Below are 25759 nucleotides of genomic sequence, written 5' to 3' on the forward strand. Positions count from 1 at the left end.
AATATTTGCTTTCATTAAAGATGATGTTAGGATGAAGGGATTCTTTTCTTTTCCGAGTCCCAGTGACCACCTGTTTTGTTCTGTTTTTTTTTTTTTCTCCCCAGGGAGTGCTGAATGGGACTCCTTTGTGGGGATTTGATCAAAGCTGTTAAGTTTCCTTCTTCCACTGCTGCAGGTGTAAGATTTATCTGCAGTGATTGCATGCTGGCAGGTCTGGGAAGCAAGGCTTGGACCTGGTCCTTAACTTCAGGACTTGCATTTGGCACTGGCCAAAGGAAGTGTGTGTTTTGTGTTTTTTGTTTTCTTTGTGAACTTCAGCAACATGCCGTTTGGCACTCTTCACCATGGGAACTGCAGACTGAAGTTCTTGATAGCAGGACAAACGAGGAAGTGACACTGCAAACTTTTCCTACCCTGCCTCATCAGTATTTCTTTCCTGATTGGAAAAAAAAAAGCAACTCCAGCAGTTAAACTATTAAATCTCCTTGTCTCTCTTGGAAGTTTGGGCTCTCTGACCGCTAAAGGCTGGGACTGAATGACAAGATAGATCTCTCAATAAATTGCTCTGTTCTTTTTGCTCCCTCTGAAGCATCTGGCATAGCCACTGTAGGAAGATAGGGTACTGGGCTAGATGGGCCATGCATTTCAAATCTGTGTACAATATAGTGAGATTTTTTTTTAGAGGGCCCTATACAGGAACAGAAATTTAGCCTGTTTTAATGAAATTAATGGATTCTAAAGACTTGTACAAATGTTTACAGTGAACCAAAATTTTGGTTTCCAAAGTCTGTTTCTTTTTATCTTTTATATTTGAGAAGGTGCCTTATCTCTAAGGCTGCGTCTAGACTGGCATGATTTTCTGCAAATGCTTTTAACGGAAAAGTTTTTCTGTTAAAAGCATTTGCGGAAAAGAGTGTCTAGATTGGCACGGACGCTTTTGCGCAAAAGCACTTTTTGTGGAAAAGCGTCCGTGCCAATCTAGACGCGCTTTTGCACAAGAAAGCCCCGATCACCGTTTTCACCATCGGGGCTTTTTTGTGCAAAACGGTTCTCAGTTGTCTGCACTGGCCCTCTTGCGCAAAAGCATTTGCGCAAGAGGTCTTATCCCTGAGCGGGAGCATCATAGTATTTGCGCTTACATGAGATCGTCAGTGTTCTTGTGCAAATTCAAGTGGCCAGTGTAGACAGCTGGCAAATTTTTCCGCAAGCGGAAAAACTTGCCAGTCTAGACACAGCCTAAGCGTATGGCTACACTGGGTGTGGTTTTTTTCTTTTTTTTTTTCAGAAGAGGTATGCAAATAGTGCTCGCATTTGCATACCTTCTTCCGTTCTCTTCTGGAAGAGGCTTTTCTGACATCTGGCCCCGTTTACATGGGGCCAAATGTCGGAAAAATCCCCCTCTTTCAAAAGCCTCCTTATTCCTTGTAAAACGAGGTTTACAGGGGCTTTCGAAAGAGGGTTTTTTTTTCTGACATTTGGCCCCATTTTGACTGGGCAAAATGGGAAAAGCTTCTTCCGGGGGGAGGGGGGGGAGGAAGGAAGAAGGTATGCAAATGCGAGCACTATTTGCATACCTTTTCTGAACACTCTCTCTCCCCTCTTTTCTCCCCCCCCCCCCCAAAAAAAAATCCAAGATGGGTACTTGCTGTAGCCGTTCCCTTAGCAGCAAGTACCCATCTTGGATTTTTCATGAGCTTTACCATCTTGGAAATACCCCATTCACCTCCTGTGTTACAATGGTTCTCAACCTATTTGCCACTGAGAGCTGTGTGGCCCTGAGGATGTCACATGGGCTGAAGCTCTGTGCTGATTGGGCCACAGGTTGAGAACCACTGTGTTAGACAGATTCCTTCCTCTTCCAAAGTTCTATCAGCAGATGAGAGCAGCTTTGTATAATGGAGTGCATAAGCCTCTATCAGGGAGACTGAGAAGCATTTCCAATGGATGGATTAATTTATCCTTTTAGGAAAAAAATCCATTATGAGACTTAAAATGTAACCACTATTCCTGCATTTTGGGACTTACTTTCTTCCCAAATATGGATAAAGGTACCTTTCATATGTACTGTGCAGCAGTCATACAACTGTCTCCTACACTTCTTCCAATAATAGTGGTATTGGGTACTGCTGAAGTAGTAAGTTATTTTATTTTTTTTTTATTTTACTGTTAAGATAGCTCTTGAGTATTTACGAATTCTCTATTGTGGGGCAACGTGTCAAAATAAATATGTAAAATAAAATTCCCAGCTATTTCATTTCACTAAATCATTGTGTGTGAAATAAAGGTTTGGATTTGAGAGAACTGCCCATAAATGCCTACTCTCAAAGTTTTCATTATACGACTCAGTTAAGCATGTTGATGTCAGGAAGAAGGGAAATTAATCGCCTTGAACAAGGGAACTTTCTTTAATTTTGTTGTTCAGTAATAGCCTTCAAAAGGGAAAGTAAATCTATATTGGACATTAGCTGTTCACTTGGACAACATCCAAGTTTCACAGTTTCTTAAACTCGTCTTGCCATATCCACTATACTTCCATATAGAGAAATTAAACTGTTTGGATTATGTACTCGGGCTGATTAGACCACAGCACAGTTGGGGCAGGTAAGAGTCTCTGGACTAAAGGTAGGATTGTGGCAGGTGAGGCTCCCTGGCCTAAGGCAATAGGCCTGTTAGCTGGTCTGTCCAGACACTACATAGTGCTGTTTGCTTAACGAATTCTCAGGATCAGTGCTGCAAAATTTTCCTGTTTCTGTGGTTAGTTAAAAGTGCCCAAACCAACCAGTAAGGAAAAACTCTATTTGAATTAACAACTTGACATTTTATGATCGTCAGGGATTGAATGAAGTGGTTTCTGTTTTTCAAAGACAAATTAATTAGAATAGAGTAGAATAAATTATTTGTATATCTGTCAGCCCACTCAATTCAATGACACTACATAGTGGTTTTTAAAAAGTGCTATTTACTTTATCATGGATCCATTTGGGTGTCTTTATAAATTAATGGCACCAAGGTTTTACGTCACTTTACCGGTTTGTATTGGCCTCCAAAAATAAGAAGTAGAGACTTATTCTGTTCACTCTAATCATGTCCATGTTGCAAGGCTGAAGCCATGTTGCAAGACTCATTAAGGATGGTTTAAAATAGACTCAAAAGGGAAACCAGCCTTTTCTTTATCTGACCTTAACAGAAGTTTCATTTTGCCACATGTCACAGTCTAGTTGGAACCTTAGAAAAGAGTCACTTGAAGCTGTTTTCTGTTCAGTCAGCTCATCAGTCTGCTCAGAATTAATCATCACATTCTTATATACATTAAATAAAAAACTGTATTAGAAGTTGACTTGCAAGACCCACTTCTTGGTTTTTAATACAACTGAGGCCTTGTCTATACTAACCCCGCCATTGAGCTAATCTACGTCACTTCAGCTGTGCAAATAGGACTTACCACGAAGTACTTACCACAGTGTTTTGTGTGTGGTAAGGTTGGCAGGGGCTGCTCTCCCTTCAACAGTGGCTTCTCTTCTCATCCTGGTAGAATACTGGTGTTGACTGAAGAGTGCTTGGAGATCAATTTATTGTACCTAAGCAAATGTGGTAAATCGACGGCCGGTGAATCAATCTCTGCAGCGTTGCTTTCCAGTGTAGTGGAAACAAGCCCTGACAGAAACTAATGCACCCACTGATTGACTGAAATCTCTCCAGCTAGCCTTGCCTGTTCTAGTCTCTTGGCTTGTCAAGTGATAATCACCAGAGGAGGAGGGAAGACTGAGGTTGATTTGTTTATTTTTAGGGTTTTTTTTTTGTTTGTTCTCCAGCATTTGTAGCACTAACACTATTTACTTGCCATCTTTCTTGCCAGCAGCAAGGTGGTCCTCTCTGGAATCTGGGGAACTCCAGTGACAGCAAGTAGCAGCAGAATGGGAGCCCCAACCTTTGGAGCCAGGAGCGGGGCAGCCAGCAGGGGAGCATTAACCTCCCCTGGTTTGAGATCCGAGGGTGCCGGACCAGTGAGGTCCAATCTGTAGCAACGTCAGCTGAACCTTTCTAGTTAAGCACTTTCTGGTCCAGCAATATCTGTAGTCTGGCATGATTTTAGTTAGCCAATGTCCACTTATCATGAGTGTGGCCACGTTTCCTGTGGTCCCCCAAAGTTTTACAGCTACCAGTCCCGGCTCTCAGTGTTCTGTGCTGCTGTTTAGCTCTAATTTACCCCTAAATGTCTTCTAAGACCTCAGTAAGCAGTGGGGCTCCCTGTTCACTTCCTGGCCCTGCCGATGCCAGGGGTTCCCCAACTGGGTCAGGTCTCCCTAGCCCTGTGTTCTCCGACTGGCTCCCACTCCCACCTCCGGGGATCTTTGGTCCAGCGACATCCATGGCCCTGCTGGACCATGGATGTTGCAAGACCAGAGAATCCCAGATTTGGGAGGTTCAACTTGTTCTGATTGTACAAGAGTCAGAAGTATTTCCTATTAGAGGATGGTGAAAAATAAAGCTGGGTATTTCCAGAAAACAAATTAGTGGTGGAAGTGTAATTTGAAAGAGGCAGTTCTTCTACTGAAGTTCTTCTATGTTAGTTCTCACCATTGTGTTATTTGTATGACTCCTAGGAAGTGTACTAAGCAGTGTGGTTAACCATGGCTTTGTGTGGCTCTCGTCTCTCTGGGAGTAAATTATGTGGGGATTTTTACAATCTATTTATATTGTATAGTACGTATGTACTGTTATGCAAGCAAAAGCACAGTCAGAAAAATACGCTTTGTGCATAGAGTGGAAGGTGGAGATTGTAGTGGTTCTTAGACTCTGCAAGAGTTCATTGAACTGGGCCCTGAGAAAGCTTTGTCTCCTGCACATGTGAATTTTATCTTTGTGCTGGAGGGGCAGAGTTCTTGATCTCAGACCTCATCCCAGAACTTTACACCATTAAGGACTCTGGGATACTCCCAAACTCAACTGACAAGCTGTTGTGCATTTTCAGGCAATGGAGAGCACACTGTGGCTGTGAACTCCTCTAAGTGTTTTCCACTGATTATCATAACTTCTGTTTTGCTTTAGTTCAGCTTTAACCAGCTGTTCTTCACCATGTGGTGATTTCAGTCAGTCATGGGAACAGCTAAATGACAGTGTTATTTGTTGCGAAGGGGAGACAGAGCTGTAGGTCATGTGCATATTGTTGCCCCTCAGGTCTATGATAATTCTACAGGTTTACTAGTGACTGTGTTGTACCACAACATGTTATACCAAATAGAAGCAAGCAGGATCTTATGAGGGGGATAAGGCAAAAAGCCACATTTATTGTAAAGATAATAATAAAAAAATAAAGAAAAGATAGAAGCAAACAACGTTGTTTAACTACTTAATCCTTATACATATAAACATTCATTCATCCATTCATTCAGGTTCTGTGTATTTGTTATAGTTACCAGCCTGAGAGTAGCTTGTGACAGAATACTGGCCAGGTACTCTGTACACAAGAGATAGTAGTGGGGAGCGAAGTCCTGATCAGATGCACATCTGAAGCTCCTGGTGGGCTGGCAGCAGAATCTTGGACTCTGATTCCATAGTTTTTTAGTCCAGTTCTTATAGGAATTTCTTCCTATGCCAGTTTATGGAAATTGCTGCATCATGCTGATGTCTCCAGGGTGGCTGCCAGGTGCTTGTCAGTGATCTCATCGGGTGGACCTCCAGTACTTGGTTTTCTCCACTTGACACCTTTTGGTTGCACTGTCACCTGATGCCTTCTTCAGCCCTTTGTTGCTGTATTCTCAGGCTGGCACCTCTCAGAGCCATTCATTCATCATCCAAGCACTCTCTCTCTCTTACATACATTCCTTAATTAATGTTTCCCATACAATATTTTTGTATAATAATAACTTTACATATATCAGAGTTGTAGTTACAAAAAGTTTCTGGGTGGTATTGCTTAAAACATTCTCTGAGTGCTGAGTAAAGTTACAATGTTTTAAAGAGAACAGGCGTCAATTATGTAACAATGCCTGTAGTCAATTACAGGGCTTGGCTTCCATAGCAGAGTTAGTGGCTTGACAATGCATTGTTACAATGTATCTCTGCAATGTCAATTTCAAGCAGCCCCTTGCACAAGCTTGAGCATGCCTTGGGACACAGGTGGGGGGGAGGGGCTGTTTCTGGCTACATAGGATTATATTCTTAACAGTTCTAAGTTACATGACCTAATCCATTATATTCTAAAGGGGCAATAATAATAATAATAAATCTAAACATTTAACAATCTTAACTAATAATAATAATAATAAGAATTAATAATAAATCTAAACACTTTAAGTTGTGGGGAACAAATTATGGGGAGTCACTTCCATTTGGGGGAATCATTTTCAATACATTAATATGTTATCCCTACAACTGTGTGTCGAGGTTGAATTGTATCAAGAATCACTGAGGCTTTGTCAAGACTAAGCAGCTTTTATCAACACAGCTGCATCGCTAAAACTTGGGCAGTATAATTGCTGTTTGCCAGTTCTTTTGCCAACAAAATACTTTCACCCCCCCCCCCCCAATGAACAAGACTAGCTTTGTTGGCAGGAGAGTGCTCCTGCTGACAACACACTGTTCTCACTGGCATTTGTTGCCAGTGGTCCCTATAAGATGAGCACTTGGGAAGCCACCCAAGAGATTTCAAATGTCACCCAGCTGATTAGCAGAGTGCCCGCAGCTGGCAGCATGTGTTTCTACTGGTGGTGCACATTACAAAATTTATTCTGCACCTGGATGGAAAATATTAGCGGGATCACTGCTTGTCATAGCAAAGCTTTTGTCTTTGGGGAATGGATAACACCTATAATTGCCAGTGTAGACAGTCAAAGGAAGTAACCCTGAATGCAGTGGTATTACAGTCATATTATAAAGTCACAATGGATGGAGATATATCTCTTATTGGACTAAGGTCTGTTGAGGGGGGTGTGTGTGTGTGTGTGTGTGTGTGTGTGTGTGTGAGAGAGAGAGAGAGGCTCTTTCACACTGGCACAGAGCTGTTCTTCAGGTCTGGAAACCTTACTCAGAAAGTCATAGCAAAAATAGAATGTGGAACATACTGTTCATTGTAAATAGTTTATGCTTTTTTCAAGGGATCATTCAGTGTGAAGTAGCAATAAAAACCAAATGGTTGCTCTTTAATTTCTAGAATGCAGTCTTTTTGGTGTTCTTGTCAGACCAGTAAAATTGCCCCTAATTGAATAACTGAATGTGAATGCTAGAAGCAAGATTAGTATCTCCATGAAATGCATTTCAGCTCAGAAGCTTGAAAGATGTTTTACAGCTTTCAACAAAATACCTTGATCTCTGAATTGGCTACAGGACTGTCATCGCTTCTGGGATAAAACACTCCATCTCGGTGACAGCCATTTCCACAGCATGCAGGCTTGAGTCAGTGAAGAATATTGTACCAAATAGTGCAGAAGAAATTTAGAGAGGCAAAATGTCTTGTACTCATTTAGAATGTTCTGGGTCCAAGATGCTAGTAGCCTCTACTGAGTGTTGTCAGCTACTTAATGCTTATCTGAGGTGAGTCTGCCATTCTTAAAAGTTTATACCAAAAATGGAATCTTTGACTTCACAATTCCTCCCTCCCCTGCACCATTCTGGGCCATTTTAGTGGGTACAAAGTTAGAGAAAAGTATGCTACCTACTGAATCATCCACATAACTTTCCGGGACAACTTGGGACTTGGTGAAAATTCTACCTTGGGTATGTCCCTGTTTAAAGGGCCAACGTCTGTTGATGAAAGAGGCAAGCATTAGAGCAGTAGTCCTCAACCTTTTTAAGCACAAGGTCACTTTTTGAATTGAAGAACAATCCAAGATCTACCTCAAATATAAATACCCTTGCCCCATCTCCTTCCCACTCCTTCTCCAATGTCCCACCCCTGCTCACTCCATCCTCCCTCTCTTGACCATCCCCTTTTACTTCCCTCAGGCTGGGGCAGAGGGTTGGGGTGCAGGCTCTGGTCTTGGATTGAGGGATCTGGAGTGTGAGAGGGGCTTTGAGCTGCTTTTGGGGCAGGCAGTTGGGATGTAGGTGCAGGCTCTGGGATGGTGTTTTGATGCATTAGTGCTCGGGGCTAGGACAAGGACTTGGGGTGCAGAAGGGGGTTCATGACTGGGATCGGAGTTTGGAATGTGAGCTCCAGCTGGGCACTGCTGGTGGCTCCTGGTTGGTGGTGCATTGGGGCCAAGGCAGGCTCACCCCTGCCCTGGCCCACTCCCTGGAGCAGCCAGCAAACTCCATCCCAAGTCCTGTTGTGCCCCCTCTCTGCTCTATGGAGAGAGGATACAGAGTGGGAGAGGGGGCACTCTGACATCAGCACCCCTCCTTTCCCCTGCCATGCACAGAAAGCAGGAGGCTCCCAGGGGGAGGGGCAGCTCCAAGGCAAAGGGCAGGAGGTGAACAGCAGTAGGGGGAAGGGGCGGCTGATTGCCCCCTGAACTAAACTTAGTAATGTCAGTGTCGGGGGGTGAAACGAGAAGGCAAAATACTCATGGTAAATTACGTGTTTGTTGTCCAATATACTAATAACTAGTGAGAATTCTTTTGTGTCCTCTGAAATAATGGTGGTCTACTTGAGCACATAATAGGTTGCAAGTTGGTCTCAAGCAAAAGTAAGAATTTCTAAATTTTAAAAGCAGACATTAATGGAGGCCTGCTTTACTTTAAGCAACTTGAATGGAAACAAGATAGCTCAGGAAGGTTTTGTTTGCTACTATTGATGATTCCTGATGCAAACATCAGCAGTACCTGTTCTCTAAAGCAGAGCAAAAAAATAATTTGAGATAGAAGCATCTGTTTCCAAGTACATGTTCACACTATTGCAAAGGAAAACAAACTCTAACAACTCAGTGTATTAATTAAAAGAACATTTTCTCTTTTAATGCTGCTGGTTTCTCTTCAAAGAATTGGATCAGTATTCCAGAGGGCACTGAATGTTTATGGGTAAAGCATGAGTAGCAACAACACAGAATTGGCTGAAGAGTCTTACACAGACTATGATTGTTAGTCTAAAGATAAAAGTGTGATTCTGTAACTAGCTTCTTTGTATGTTAATTAGGGATGTAAGTGACTAGTCGCTCCTGCCCGCCTCCCCCTGCTCCTCCCCCTGCTGCCTCTATCAGAGGGTGGGGGAGCAGGAGCCAGTGCTGGAGAGAGCCTGCTTGAAAGCTGGATTTTCTCCAGCACCGTCTCCGTGGAGCTGGGGTAGAGGAGGCAGAGGTGCAGCAAGGAAACTGAGTGAGTGGGGAATGACCTGCTCATGCTGGTCCAACTGCTGCGCCCCTCCTGCCCCTGGCTCTTGTACATTTCAAAGGGACAGGTGCAGCAGTTGGGACCCTATGTAAGCAGGGGCTGATTTTGTCCCCCCTTACATAGGTTCCCTGCTGCACTCTGCCTTTGAAATATACGAGAGCTGCCTGTGGCTCTTGTACGTTTCTAAGGCACAGGTGCAGAGGGGGTAGCGAGTGCTCACCTTATTGAGTAATCGATGGAAATTCCATCAACTACTCGATTAGTTGATTAATCAAAAATTAACAACCCTAATGTGAACCAGTCAATAGTTGATCAGTCAAAATCTCTGTTAAAATAAATTATTGGGTTCTGCCTGAAGTTGCATCTCTGATCAGAAATCAGTTCTGTTGTTTCATCTATGCTGGTTTAAACAGCATTAAAATGCAAAACATGAATCTTCTTCATTGGGCTAACGACTCAGTGGATTTAAGTGCAACTTGTTTTAAGCATTCAGTTTTCTGTCAAAGAACAAATATAGGTAGTTTTTGCTTTACACCTGTAAAAAATGTAAGCATTAGTATACAGTTCTTCTGATATGTATTTTTCAAAGACATTCTTAAACATCTCATTATCAATCTTTCTGAAATCCTTGTTGTACTAAATATTTTTTAAGTAACTGAATGTCTTGCATAAATCAATTTTCTGATTTCTTGCAGTGATTTTTTAAAAAGTTTATTTAGAACAAACATTTGTGCTATGTTTCAGATAAAGACCGGATGGTATAATCTTGTTAAACGGCACTGGAATGCTCAGTGACATTGTCATTTCGTTCTACCCCAGGGCTGCATCTAGACTGGCATGATTTTCCGCAAATGCTTTAAACGGAAAAGTTTTTCCGTTAAAATCATTTGCGGAAAAGAGCGTCTAGATTGGCACGGATGCTTTTGCGCAAAAGCACTTTTTGCGGAAAAGCGTCCATGCCAATCTAGACGCGGTTTTGCGCAAGAAAGCCCCAATCGCCATTTTCGCCATCGGGGCTTTTTTGCACAAAATGGTTCTCAGTTGTCTACACTGGCCCTCTTGCGCAAAAGCATTTGCGCAAAAGGGCTTTTTCCCGAGTGGGAGAGTTGTTGTATTTGCGCAAGAACACTGATGATCATACATTAGATCGTCAGTGTTCTTGCGCAAAGTCAAGTGGCCAGTGTAGACAGCTGGCAAGTTTTTCCGCAAAAGCATCTGCTTTTGCGGAAAAACTTGCCAGTCTAGATGCAGCCCAGTTGTTTTCACCAGACTTCAGTGTTACAATAACATTTCTTCATTTAGCTGAAATCTCACTGTGGGTCATGTGGGAGGCGGTATGTAAATATTCGCCTCCCTCTGTCTGTACTGTAAATAAACTTCAAATAGAGCTGTTCTTTCTGTCTCCAGAGTTGTAGGTTTAAGGTTTCACTCTCCATTGGTTAAAGCTATATTTTTCCAATACCTCAGAATCCTGGAGCTTCTGGAAGGAAAGGGAAACCCGATCTGAAGTCTTTAAGGATGTTTCCTTCCATTTTAGAACCTGATTTTTTTTTTTAAGCTCTAAGGCAGCAGCCCATGAAAGCTATTTAATCAAAATGGATAGCCTGGGACAGCGTACATACATTGCCTTGCTAAACAAAAGTGACTGTCAGAATGGTGTGAGAATTAACTGGAACTAGGGCAGAAAATGCAGTTTTCTATAACTATTCTAAGTCTTCCATGGCTGGAAGGATGCCATATAGGGGAAGGGAGGGAGTATTTGCTGAACAGTAGGTCACCTTACCACCCGTCACACCATATAATCAAAGATTCATTATAATGCGTGCATGGAAAAGGTGGCAGCAGAGTTCTGTGGGGACTTTGACTTTTTGAACTCTGGTATTTGTGTGTTTTAATAGCTTAGAACTTAATATTTCACCAGTGAAACCTTAGGTCTAAATTTACACACTTGAACAAGAAATTTATTTTTGGTGTATTCAGGAAAAAAGTTGGCTGATACTTCTACATCTTAGAAATACAGGGGTAAAAAACCCTCTTCCTATGTCCAATTCCTTGTGAGCAGTGCTATTCATAGTCTCCTGGAAATAGCATGTTGTCTTTTGTGGCTGCAACCATGTTTGATGTTCATCCAGATTTCTCTATCTGTACCGAGAGTTTCCTCTTGGCACACTTTACAGAGAAGCTTTGCAATTCTCTTGCCCAAGGAGTAGTCTCCACGTTTGTTTTGGCCCAGTTGTGTTCATCATATTGATCACTGAATTGGAGGAAAACACAAGTTCTTTGCTGGTAAAATTTTCAGATTGCACAAACCAATGGAGTTGTAAATTATAGTAGTTTGCTTCTAGAGAGTGATCTATATCTCATTTGGTAACCTGGGCTAGTTTTTATAAATGCAAGTAAATAGAAGGCTGTACATTTAGGAGTCAAGACTGTAGGTCGCACTTATACGATGGGATGTTGTAATTTGGGAAGCAGTGACTCAAAAGGATGTTGGGGTCATGGTGAATAACAAGCTGAACAAGAGCTCTTAGGCTGCGTCTAGACAGGCAAGTTTTTCCGCAAAAGCAGCTGCTTTTGCGGAAAAACTTGCCAGCTGTCTACTCTGGCCGCTTGAATTTCTGCAAGAACACTGACTTCCTACTGTCTGAAATCAGTGCGTCTTGCGGAAATACTATGCCGCTCCTGTTCGGGCAAAAGTCCTTTTGCCCAAAGCTTTTGCGCAAAAGGGCCAGTGTAGACAGCTCAGACTTGTTTTGCGCAAAAAAGCACCGATCGCAAAAATGGAAGTCGGGATTTTTTTTTTTGCGGAAAAGCGTGTCTAGATTGGCACGGACGCTTTTCCACAAAAAGTGCTTTTGTGGAAAAGCGTCTGTGCCAATCTAGATGCTCTTTTCTGTAAATGATTTTAACGGAAAAGTTTTCCGTTAAAATCAACAACATTTGCGGAAAATCATGCCAGTCTAGACGTAGCCACAGTGTGAAGGCTAAGAGAGCAAATGTTCTCGGAAGTATAAGCAAGGGGCATAGAGTAGAAGGAGGGAGGTGTTGCTACTCCTGCATGTGGTATGAGGGAGAGCAGTGTCTAGTTTTGGTGCCAGCACTTTAAAAAGGATGTTGACAAATAAGAATGGGTTCAAAAAAAGCTGCAAGACTGTCTGGCAGTCTGGACTCGCCATGCAAATCAAATTTTCTAAAGGGTCTCAATTAGGGTGACACTTGCCAGTTAACCTTACACATCCTTAAGTGGGTAATGCTTACTGGTTCTAGTTAACCGTAGGGATTGGCGCAGCTCCCCATCTGCCTGGGTAGGGGGCTGCTGCAGTCCTGTGCGGCTAACTGCACACATGGTGCCTCCTCCCCAGTAGCTAGACCTGCAGCCCTTGTCAGCTGCACTCTCCAGGAAGTAGCTTCTCTGCGGCAGGAAAGCTTCCTCCCTGGGAACGGGCTGGCAGGAGCTGGTGGCCTGCATCCGGGGAGGCTTTGCTACCGGCTCTACGGTATAAAGCCTTAATTAGCTTTATACTTCAGAGCTTGCAGCGCCTGTAACTATTGAGATTTTCAGTGGCTGCACAGTCACCTTTTTAACCCATTATTTACATCCCTAGTCTCAGTCCTATTTATTTTCACAAAGAAATGTTTAAGATCATGGTCTAGAATCACCTACATGGGAAGCAGACTTCTGATAGTAGACAATCCTTTAATTTAGACGATAAAAACATGCTGCACTTGAATGGTGAAATTTAAATTGAGGGGGAAAAAAACTTAAACCCCTCCCCAGAAACAACCAGTAGTCCTGCAGCACCTTAGAGACTTTCAAAAAATGTAGATGGTATCGTGAGCTTTCGTGAGCACAACCCACTGCTTCAGGTGAGTGGAGGTAAGGGATCCACATTGCATATAAGTAGCAGAGAAAGAGAGGGGATGAGGAGGGAAAGAGAAGGAAAAATAATAGGGAAAAAATTGTCAGTGTCCATGCTAAATGAAACTGTTAGAGTGGAAGTATCTGGTGCTTGCTTGTCACTGGAGTTGATTGCAGAGTTGCTTCCTGGGTGAGTTTGATGGAGGGGTACTATGGTTGCTGGAAAGAATTTGTTTGAGGTTAGGGGGTGCTCTGTAAGCAAGGATTTGCCTGTCCTCAAGGCAGCATACCTCCATCATCAAACTTTCCAGCTATCACACAGCACACCTCCATCAAACTCATCCAGGAACCCACCCCTGAAATCAGCTCTGATGCCAACTCTGTCCACACATCTATACAAGTGACGACATCACAGGACCTAACCATATAAACCGCTACATCATAGGCTTTTTTAACTGCACATCCACCAATGTGATCTATGCCAGCAATGCCCCTCTGCCATGTATATTGGACAAACAAAACAGTCTCTCTGACAAAGGATTAATAGATACAAAACAGATATTTAGCAAGATAATACGTAGAAACCTGTTGGGTAACATTCTAAGTTGCCTGGGCACTCATTAATGGGTCTCAAGTTACGGTATTATTACAAGCAAATTTCAAAAACCAGCTTGAAAGACAGGCTGCAGAACTTGATTTCATTTCCGAGTTTGACACCTGCAATAGAGGTTTAAACAAAGACCTTAATTGGATGACCCACTACATTCCACATCATAATAACATAAAAAGCCAAGTGCTGGGTACTTAAGAGTACTTGGAACTTACTCTATCAGTTTCATTTAGCATGGAAACTCAACAATTTTTTTTCTCCATTATTTGTCCTACTCTTTCCCTCCTCATGTCCTCTTTCTCCATTTATTTGCAAGCTGGATGCCTTAACTCGATTCATCTGAAGAAGTGTGTTGTGCCTACGAAAGCTCACAATACCATCTACATTTTTTGTAAGTCTCTAAGGTGCTTCAGGATTATTAGTTTTTTTTTTTTTAATTTTCTTCACATTTTTTCAGTTACAGACTAACATGGCTACCCCTCCGAAACTTTTGAAATTAGAGAAACTCAGATTAGAAATAAGATTCATGGTTTTTTAACTAGGGGAGCGATTGATCATTGGAACAATTTGCCTAAGGATGTGGTGGATTCTCCATCGCTTAGTCTTTGAATCAAGATTGGATGTCTTCATAAAAGATAAGATCTAGCTCATCATCAAGATTCACCCTTTGATGGAGAAGCCACTTAATGACATTTTATACAATTTTATATGTGTAGGCGGTCATAATAATCTCTTTGGATATTGATGTATGAATCTATTCGTATTATCAGGGATTATGATGTTGTTGTTTATTAACTCAACTTGTTCAAAGGTGATTAGGTTCTTTTTCTCAGGAATGTCCTATGGGTCTTACCCCTGAAATGAATGAAGCTTTTACAGCTAATTCCAAAGTGAAAACAGAGACAATAGTTAATGGAATAATTTAGTAGAGAAATATGAAAATAGTACAAATGGAAGGAATATAATTTTACACTACCCCCCCTCCAGGCGGGAGCAACACCAGGGACCAGGATACGGCAATAAGGGAAGCCAAGGGACACGGAAGTCGGGGAGCCGAAGGTCTACTATACATAAGTCTACACATACTCAATATAGAAACCAGGAACAGATCGTGGATAGCACCCGGGGCATAGAATTGATTAGTATGAGTGTGTCAGTACCCCCCCAACCACTAGACTCCCCACCCCTACTAACCCCCCCATCCTATCCCCCTAGGCCCTTCCACAGTCCAACTCTTGTCCCGTGCATATGGATGAGTGACTGCGAGTGTGAATGTGTAGGTATAAGTATGTATGTATGGATGAATTGTACCTCCCCTCCCCCTCCCCAAAACATAGACCTCTAGAACCTTCACTCAACTCCAAGATGCAAACTAGGCACGCTTGCCCTCCCACAACGGGCGGCCCACTTAATTGGTCCCTGACCAACGGTCCCCACATTCACTCCCATGCACACTGACTCCGCAAACGCCCCAACAACCCGATTAATGGTGCGATGCTCACTCTACCAAATTTAAACTCAACCCACTTAAACTACCGGTCCAACCACAGAATGAGTGCCCCCACCAAACCCCCCCATCCGCTAACCAGATAACCACCCCATTGGCCGTCTACATCCGGGGCCCCACCCCCGCCTTTTTCCATTCGCTACGGGCTTATAACTAGCCACACTCCAAACCCCCCCGCCACACGCCTCCCCCTTCCTCGGGAATTACCTATTCTACGCACTCCTCAACGAAAGGCCTAGGTCATTACTCCAAAGGAGGAAGGCACCCCACTAGCGGGCCCCCCCGGGGGGGCCAAACGCCCCAGCATGGGCCGTAAACCCAGGCCCCCAGGGCCTAGATCCCCCCTACCACCATAACTCAAACCGGCTACCGGATGTACCCATTCTCTGTCATACTTGTTACAAAAAATTGTCTACTGTAATCTATGTATTGTTTGTCTCTAAAAATTCTCTAATAAACGTCAATCTGTAATTTTGGTATGAGTAATTAGAACGCCCAGTACAGTGGAAAGCCACTCCTAAGGGCTATGCTAACTAGTCTTAAAGACTGATGGCCTCATCTAAACATTGAGGCTATCAATATATGTATGATGGAAGAGGTTACTTGTAATTGCAAGAAATTCAATAAACATCAGGATATCCAGTGAAACGTAATGTTGAAAATACACAATGATTATTCTCTACTCAACAATGTCTGCATTTGGCTTGGGTGAGTGAGTAGATTAAAAATTTTCTTGGGGTATTTTGATTTATTCTATAGCTGAGTAATTAAAGATTTTTTTTTAAATGACCAGACCTGAGTCAAGAGTGTGTGTGTGGAGGGGGGGGGGAAGGAAGGAGTGCGGCCTGGTGAGAGATTTGCTGAAAGACTGTAGTTGAGCTTTTGTATGTTTAGATGGCAATGTGGTTAACTCTTCTCTAGTTTTGGTATCCTTTGGTATCCTATGGCTTGAGTCTTGTCTTATAGCTATTGTGCTGTGATAGTGCATACCTCAAAAGTTATGTTAATGGATCGATCCATTAGAAGATTCTAGCTAACTTTCTGTGTGCATGCCTTTAATTCAGCAGTCTGAGGCTTTAAAAATAGTGGACCTAGTTAGTATCTGGAGAAACAAAATCTATTTTTAACACATTCACATGGTATTAATGATTACTCTTCAAAAGGCTAAGCTGGGTGTTCAAAATGTATGCGATTTCAGTTGTGATGTTCTTAAAAATGTGGACTTTGGTCCAGGTGTTTTTTCTCTGGAACAGCAGGCTGTTGTTATAGATCAGTTCACATTAGAGATATTCGTTTAACTGGTTAACTGAAAAGCAGCAGCGTATCGGTTTCCATTATGGCTGAACTCCCACAGTGCAGACGGCTCCTCGAAAGTGGGGCAGGCAGCCAGTGTGTGCCAGGAGCCAGATTACAAGACAGCTCCCACAATGCACCAGCTCCCGGCTGTCAGCTCTTCTCCTGCTGCCCCCAGCCGGCTTCCTACTGGGCGTAGCGTTGGCAGGGCGCTGTATAAGCATCTGCAGTGTGGGGCAGTAGTTAGCTTCCTGGGAGTCAAGGGGCTTCCCTCCGTAATGCCCCCAGCCGTAGATCTCCCCCCACCCAATAGTTAACCATGTAACCACTAGGATTTTTAACGGTTACTATTTTTAAACCTTTTTACATCCCTAATTCATGTGGGGCTTCTGTCAGCATGTGTCCTTGAAGAAAATAATTCCTGAATGAATCTCTTGAGATATGAGTGCAGCAATATAGTTTAAAGCAATTGCTCCGCAAACTAGATCTTTGAAAAAGCGGATAAAGAAAAATAGTAGATACTGGGAGGCTTTTGGGCTGCAGTGTCAGTTGTATGCCAGCCTTAGCACATGCTATGCCGATGTGGTTTTTTTTAAGTTAATTACGGAACATGCTTTTGTGTGTTCTTCAGAAACAAAATAAACTAGTTCAGACAGTGGAACCTCCAAGATCTAAATACCCAGAGTACAACCTGACTGGTCGACTGAACACCCAGTTGAACTAGAAGTCCTCAGTCAGGCAGTGCAGGCCATAAATACATAAATAAATAAATAAATAAAAAAGCAAATATTTTAGTCTTGGGGCTAAAGTTGACTTTCTGAGGCTCAGGAGTTCAGCCATGGAGGGGAAGGGGGCTGCAGCTTCAAGGCAGAAGCCCTGAGCCTCCTCACCCACAGCCCTGCTGTCCTGAGGCTCAGGAGCCCTGCTTCCCCTTCCCCTACCACTCCTTCCCTCCCTGCACTTGCTGCCTCATCCCCCCACCCCCCGCAAGGCTGAAGTCCATAACCCTTTGTTTAGAGTTACAGAACCTTTCACTTACAGCCAAGGTGTGTCTAACTCTGTGGTTCTACTGTAAGGCTTGAGGAGCTCTTACGTCACTATCCATGTCGACTAGTGTGTGCAGCATATAGCTCTTAGTACAGAGTATCCACATTAATTTTGCCCATAGCTCCACACCAGGGCTATGTGTACACTGGCGGGTTGTTGCACCAGAAATATGCAAATGAGGCTGTGTGGAATATCGCCAAGCCTCATTTGTAATACCTAATGAGCTGCCATTTTTGCAGAAGAGGCTCTTGCACCAGAAGGAGCATCTACACTGCCCCTTCTTGCGCAAGAAAAACCTTCTTGCGCAATGCCGCTTCGCTGATTATTTTCAGGAATAAGGGCATTGCGCAAGAGGGTTTTTCTTGCACAAGAAGGGGCAGTGTAGACAGCAACTTCTGGCGCAAGAGCCTCTTCTGCAAAAATGGCAGCTCATTAGGTATGCAAATGAGGCTTGGCGATATTCCACGCTTAGCCTCATTTGCATATTTCTGGCGCAAGAACCCGCCAGTGTAGACATAGCCCAACAGTTTTACAAATTGGTTATTTTATATTAGCCATTTTGTGACAAGATTCTGCACCTCCTGAGTGGTTCTTTTAGACAATTGTTAATCAGGTGTTAGTTGCATCATTTGATTACATGATTTGATAGCCTGATGTACATAGCTGTTGGACAGTAGAGGGATTAGCCTCTGAAAAGCTGGGAAGACCACTGAGGGGACATGGGTGGGGTTGTCTGGTCGCACACAATTCTGTCTCATTACTAAAACACAGTGTTGCTGTGGCCATACTAAAATTGTTTTTTAAACTGAACAAAGAGGAAGCCAACCTAAGGACACTTGCTGTCGTGTGTGTGTGTGTGTGTGTGTGTGTGTGTGTGTTGCTTTTCAGAGAATCCTGTTTGGTTTTTAAAAGAAAAATAAAGTTGTACTGAGGTTAGACTGTCATTCTTCTAAGAGGAACTACATTGGGACACTTCTATTTTTGTGTGACTTTGTTCTAATTCTGTTATTTAGAGTGAAGAGGTCATCTCTTGATACTTCTCTTAGGGAGAAGCTCTATGTATTTCCTTTTTATTTTTTTTTAAGTTTTAGTCAGTTCCTTCACCAACCCTTCTCCATAAAAAGTGCAGAATCTTCTCCCTCCTCCCCTTTCAACATTTAACTTAGAGACATTTGTATTAGGGCTGGTTTGATCACAACCAGAGTAAGCTGAGTGCTTGGGTGGCCAACCAGGGAAGATTCAGATGGCATCCAGATGATTAGCAGAGCGTCCACGGTGCCCATAGCCGGCAGCATGTGTTTCTGCTGGTAAGGCACATCTGCACATGCCTTGGTGCACATAACAAAATGTATTCTGCATACAGATGGAAAAAATTAGAGGGAACACTGATATGTCTTGCATGGTTGATTTTCTTCTAGAAACATCCAGAGCCACAGAATCTCTTTTTCTCGTCATTATTCAGATTACTGAGTTTTCACAAAAATTGTGTAATTTGCCAGCAGATGAATGCTCTTCATTGGGATAAAGGGAAACAAAACTTCTCGTTAGTTCTGTATTCCATCTCCTCTGTCTTGTGGTTGGTGTCTCCAGTTTCCCAACTCATGAGATACCAAGTCATGTAAGTTGGAAGTCAATTTATTCCAGTTGTCTGCTACAAGTGCATTCTGATTCCTCAATAAATAAATGTACAGTCAAAAACAAATTGAAGTTAAACTAAAGGAACTTAGGATAGCATGTATTTTGTTGGTGGTTGAATTTGTTAACCAGTATTCATAAATGTTGTTAATAAAAATTTGATGTTTTTCTCCTTATAAGTGGAAAAATAAATATTTGTCTTCTGTTCCCAGACCACATTGTAAGGATACTTTAGCAAAGCTTTTGATAAGGTCTCCCACAATATTCTTGCCAGCGAGTTAAGGAAATATGTGTTGGTTAAATGGACTGTAAGGTGGATAAAAAGCTGGCTAGATTGTCAGGTCCATCGGGTAGTGATCAATGGCTCGATGTCTGGTTGGCAGTCAGTTTCAAGTGGAGTGCCCCAAGGATCGGTTCTAGGGCTGGTTTTATTCAACATCTTCATTAAATGACTTGGATGAGGGGATGGATTGCATCCTCAGCAAGTTTGCGGATTACACTAAGCTAGGGATAGAACTAGATACGTTGGAGGGCAGGGAGAGGGTCCAGAATGACCTAAGCAAATTGGAGGATTGGGCCAAAAGAAATCTGCTGAGGTTCAACAAGGACAAGTGCAGAGTTCTGCACTTGGGACGGAAGAATCCCAAGCATTGTTATAGGCTGGGGACCAACTGGCTAGGTAGCAGTTCAGCAGAAATGGACCTGGGGAGTACAGTGGATGAGAAGCTGGATATGAATCAACAGTGTGCCCTTGTAGCCAAGAAGGCAAATGGCATATTAGAGTGCATTAGGAGCAAAACTAGAGAAGTGCTTATTCCCCTTTATTTGGCTCTGGTGAGGCCACATCTGGAGTATTGCATCCAGTTCTGGGCCCCCCACTATAGAAAGGATGTGGACGCATTGCAGAGGGTCCAGCGGAGGGTACCAAAATGATTAGGGGCTGGAGCACTTGACCTATGAGGAAAGGCGGAGGGATTTGGGTTTGTTTAGTCTGCAGAAGAGAAGAGAGGGGGGATTTGATAGCAGCCTTCAACTTTCTGAAGGGAGGTTCCAAAGAGGATGGAGAGAGGCTGTTCACAGTAGTGACGGATGGCAGAACAAGGAGCAATGGTCTCAAGTTATAGTGGGGGACGTCTAGGTTGGATATTAGGAAAAACTATTTCACTAGGAGGGTGGTGAAGCCCTGGAATGGGTTACCTAGGGAGGTGGTAGAATCTCCATCCCTAGAAGTTAAGTCTCGGCTTGACAAAGAAAGCCCTGGCTGGGTTGATTTAGTTGGGGTTGTTCCTCTTCTGGGCAGGAGCTGGACTCGATGACTCCCGAGGTCTCTTCCAGCCCTATGGTTCTATGATTCTAATGAAAATGATGTGATTATTTTGAAGTATGGAAAGCAAAACTGGATTTCTGACGATATTTCCAGTCTAAACATACTTTAGCTAGTCTCTTTCAAATACATAATGCACTTCTAAGCATGAATCTGTTGCTTCTGAAAATTAAAGTCTTGTGAAATACATTCACTTGTTTTCCTGAATTGATATGAAAATATTAATCTAGCGTCAGTGATCATGTAAAAATCTTATTGGCAACGCTTGTGTAACGTCAGGCAATGCCTCTTAATCATAGTCACATTTCTGCTTCTTCAGTACAATCTTAGATTTGCTTTCTCTGGACTTCTCTTCAAGATCACAACTTTTTCTTTCTGTATGGCCCATGTACTCTTTAGGGTCTTCCTAGAAAGTTTATGCTATATCTGTGATTATCCTGTGAAAATGTGAGCATGACATGAGCATGTATGTGGAAGATACTCTGTTTAATGGAAGACCCTGCTTTTGGGGATGCTACCAGTAGAATTGATAGGTCATATTATGCATAAATCAAGAGAAAAATCTAGGGTTGAGGTTTTAATTTTCTCTGTTGGAGTGTGATTGCTTTGGAAGTTCCTTGTTTATCCACAATTCCATTGTGTAGTAGTCTAAGTTAATGGCTGGGTGCTACGTTGTCGATGGTTTTTGTGCAACTCTGTAAAGGAGTCTTATCTATCTTTGTACTTTTTCACATGATTATCCATCTGTGGGACTAAATATTGGGCCTAATTCACTCCAGCTTCTTTAAAGGGTCCGCAATAGTAGAAAGCTTGACTAAGATGAGTGACTTTATTCAAAGTCACAAAAAGTTATGCTTTTCTGGGCTGCTGGTGCACAGTTTGGGAGCACTGAGCTGTAGGGTGTGAAGTCCATAGTAGGCCTGCAACTCTTAGTCTAGCAGCTGCCCTCTTTGTGAAATCAAGCTCTGCTTTCCAGGGACTGGGCATGGCTAGACCATCTTAATCAATACAGCTCATAGATTTAAGGCCAGCAGGGACCATCATGATAATCTAGTCTGACCTCCTGAACATTGCAGGCCCCAGAGCTTCACCCACTCACTCCTGTAATAAACCCCTAGGCTCTGGCTGGGTTCCCTAAGCCCTCAAATCATGATCTAAAAGGTATTGTATTACAGAGACTCCACCTTTTACACTAGCTTAAGCCTGCAATTGACTAGTGCCCCATGGACAGAGAAGGGCAAAACCCGTCCCCCTCTCCCCCCCCCCCCCCCCCCCCCCAGCCTCTGCTGATCTGACTTGGGGCTGGAGGGTCTCCTTTCTGACCTCAAATGTAGTTATTGGTAAGACCCAGCAGCCAGACACCTGGGAAAGAATTTTCTCTGTAGGTAATTCAGAGCCCTCCACATCATCAGCCATTGGAGATATTTGCAGCCAGTGTTTGCAGGTCAGCTACATGCCATTGTAGGCAGCCCTGTCCTACTACCCTCTCCATGAACTTATCTAGCTTAGTCTTGAAGCCAGTTGTGTTTTTTTTTTTTTTTTTTTTGTCCTCATAGCTCCCCTTTGGAGGCTGGTCCAGAACTTTATTCCCCTGATAGTTAGAAACCTTCATCTCATTTCAAAACTAAATTTGATGGCCAGTTTGCAGCCATCTGTTTTTGTGTTCACATTTATTCTTAACTTTAAATAACTCCTCTTCCTCCCTGGTATTCATCAGTCCTGTGTATTTATAGAGAGCAATCACACCTCCGCTTTGCCTTCTTTTGGTTAGGCTAAACAAGCCAATCTGAGTCCTCTCTCACAAGGTAGGTTCTCGTTCCTTTGATCATCCTAGTAGCCCGTCTCTGCACCTGATTCAGAGAAGGTCTCTTCTCCTATCCTCTTTCTGAAACATGAGAAACCAGAATTGCACACAGTACTCCTGAGGAGGTCTCACCCGTGCCCTTGTAGAATGGTACTAGCACTTCCCTGTCTCTACTGGAAATACCTCGCTGGATATGTCCTAAATTTGCATTAGTCTTTTTCACGCCACTTCACACTGGCGTCTTTCATCCTTCGATCAACCGGAACACCCAGATCATGCTCCTCTGTTGCTTCCAACTGCTACATCCTCTGCTTAAAGCAAAAATTTGTGTTGTATGTTCCTAAATGCATTAAATTTCATTCCATGTCTGTTACTATAGTTTACCAGGTCCTCCTGATCATTTTGTATGGTATTCTGGTCCTCCTCTGTATTGGCAATACTGCCCAACTTTGTCATCTGTAGATTTTATTAGCACACACTCCCTTTTTTGTGCCACTGTCAGGAGCAAAATATATTTGGTCCCAAGGACCAATCCCTGAGGAGCTCCATTAGTTCAGAACTAGGGGCTGAGCAGTTGTAATGCTGACAAGTAGAATTGAACCTGGGAACTCTGGAGCTTAGGGCATAAGCCTCTAGCGCATGAGCTACAAGCTAGCTGGCTGGTAGCTAAGGCTGTAGAGTAGACTCACTATTCTTTCTATTACTCTCTCTATAAGTGGTCCCAGTGCCACTAGATGGACAGTACAGCACACCCAGAAGATGTGTGGGTTACACTGGCAGGGTGGCTCCTGCCAGCTTCTGTTCGACAGGCTCTTGACAGAAGATAATGGTTTTCAAATAGCAGTGGTACACCCCACAATTTGAAAACCTTTGTGTTAATTGAGAAGCCGAAATCAGGGTTGGGGGGAACGGGACCATGTGCAAATAGCATCATCTCTACCACACAGAGTGAATTTGGATTTCTCTTTCTTCCACATGCTGCACCTGATCCTCTGTTACCAGTACTGAGAGAGGAGAGTCTCTCAGAAGAGATTTCTGCTCCTGTTCTTTGTTCACGCCTCTCTCCTCAACCCTCCTGGTTTTAATAGGTGTTGAGGATTGGGAGCCTGGAAGTGGTTGTTACAAGGCTTTGACCTTCACCTGATGTCTCACTCCTGGGCAGTCAGTAGGGTAGGCAAGGGAAGAAATAGCCTTCCCAAAACTGCCTACACACCCAATCGTGTAAGGCTGGGGCTGCCACTAGGGAAGGCTAGGGCCATGGCATGGCAGCCTGGCTCCCCCCATGGCCAGGAAGGATCCGGCTGTGAGTGGGCGGGGCTTGGCTCCAGGGGTGGGGCCTCGGGCAGAAGGCGGGGGAAAACTGGATTATAACTGATTACATTACTTGACTAAATGAATATGCAAACATTTTTGCTTTTACAATATGCATACAATTTCTTAAAACCTTATCAAAAGTCTTGTTTTGTAGCCCATTAGAAGACGTCATCAGTGAGTAAGACAGGCAGCCGTGAACTTGGCAATTTTTCCCCTGCGATAGTATTACACGTATTAGTAAAATTATAGAAAAAATTGAGGATCCTGTAAACAGTTGGTTTTCCTCTTAGGTACTTCATCCTTTTGATTTTTGCTTTTGAAACTTGCTTGTGAAACTAAACGTTTTGTTACAAATGGTTTAGTTCAATTTGTTAATTTTTTTTTTTTTTAAATCTTTGCCAGGACGGGAGCAATTTCATGGCCTTGGTTCTATGTACTGTAGAGGAGCAGCTGCTGTGATCCTTACGTATGATGTAAACAACTTGCAAAGCCTGATAGAACTGGAAGACAGATTTTTGGCGCTGACGGACACTGCTAGTACTGACTGTATCTTTGCTATTGTTGGAAACAAAGTTGACCTCACAAATGAATATGCCTTATTGCTAGAAAGAGCAGATGAAAGTAGACCTGAAAAGCCTGTCACCAGTTGCATCTCTACCAAGGTCCAGAAACAAGTCCATCTGGATGATGCTGTTGCACTCTACAAAAAGATACTGAAATACAAAATGTTGGATGAGAAGGACGTTCCAGCAGCTGAGAAAATGTGCTTTGAGACCAGTGCAAAAACAGGATATAAGGTGGACTACCTCTTTGAAACCATATTTGATATGGTAGTACCAATAATTTTACGGCAGCAAGCTGAGGGGCCACCACAAACCGTGGACATAACCAATTACAAATCAGCAAAAAGGACAAAATCTGGTTGTTGTGCCTAAAATAGTGGTGATGTGGGGAGGGAGGAGATTGTGTCTATATGATATACTAGTGATCCCGAAGTTAGAGATGCTCATTCCTTGATTTGCCCTCTCTCTACAACTATAAGTGATCTAGGGATGGAATATGCAGAACAGCAAATCTTTTGAAGACTAAAGGCATTTGGAAACACCAACCTAATTAATTTATTTATAAATAACAAAAATGTGAATGGGATCATGGGGGTAGATTGTAAATTTCATAGGGCCCTTGGGTGGAGGAGAGATCATAATGAATGTTGGAATGTATGCTGTGGTACTGTGTCCATGCAGATTGTTATTGACTGAGAGTTAAGCACTCTCAAAGGAATCCTGCTTTATTTTTTTTTTAGAATGCATTGTTTTTTCTGTACTTAGTATACTACATCTAAAGTGTCTCTGGATTGACTTTCACTTTTGTACTAGATATGACTTTCACTTAAAAATTATAACTTTTCTTCTGGGGACGATTTAGATATGAGGTACTTTTTTACGCTTTACAAATTATTTTTTTCAGAATATAAATTATATGGAAAGGTCACTAATCAAGCTATTCAATTATCCTTCTGTACCAGATACTGCAATAAAAGATGTACTATTAAAGTTACTGTGGAAATGAGGTAGACCTTTTGAGGATTTATTAATGTACATCCTGGTACCTTAACAGTCAGTCCTTCTCGACATTAACCAGGGATACCACTCTTCTGTACTACTGAATGGATGGTACGAAAAAAATGTATTGGCACTTACACTCCTGCTTTATGTAGAGAGATGTGTCCCCCATGTGAAGTGTTTGATACATCTCCACATCCCCATCTCCCCTTAGCTGAGGTTAGGAAAAATTGCACGTGGCAGTGTGTGATTTCACCATACAAGTTCCGTAAGTAGGAGGGAAGTGAAGATCTGAGTTTTCTGATGTGAAACACAAGCAGATGACTGTTTTTGGAGGGTGTGGGAGGTGAACTGAAAGTGACCTTTGTACACCCTAAAGGAGCATTTCAGCACACTGACAAGCTTTCTTTTGTTGCCGTTGAGAGGACTGTTAAGTCTTTATTACTGTTCTCAGAGTGTCTTAGCATAAAGAAGGGGATCATCCAGTATCTCATACAGAGATGTGATAAACAGGGATCAGCGGGGACCCAGAGGATT

General features: G+C 42.8%; 1 protein-coding gene across 1 annotated transcript in view; it reads left to right on the forward strand.

Moving 5' to 3' along the window:
- RAB20 (RAB20, member RAS oncogene family) overlaps positions 1-25229 on the forward strand; it is a 37210-nt gene extending 11981 nt beyond the window's left edge. Inside the window, exon 2 of the mRNA XM_006119696.5 lies at positions 24063-25229. Coding sequence (XP_006119758.1) covers positions 24063-24595 — 533 coding nt within the window. The 3' untranslated portion in view covers positions 24596-25229. The remainder of the gene's footprint in view (positions 1-24062) is intronic.
- Positions 25230-25759: the final 530 nt, after the last annotated feature.

This window comes from Pelodiscus sinensis, chromosome 1 (genome assembly GCF_052426305.1).
Source record: "Pelodiscus sinensis isolate ZL-2025 chromosome 1, ASM5242630v1, whole genome shotgun sequence".
Lineage (NCBI taxonomy): Eukaryota > Metazoa > Chordata > Testudines > Trionychidae > Pelodiscus > Pelodiscus sinensis.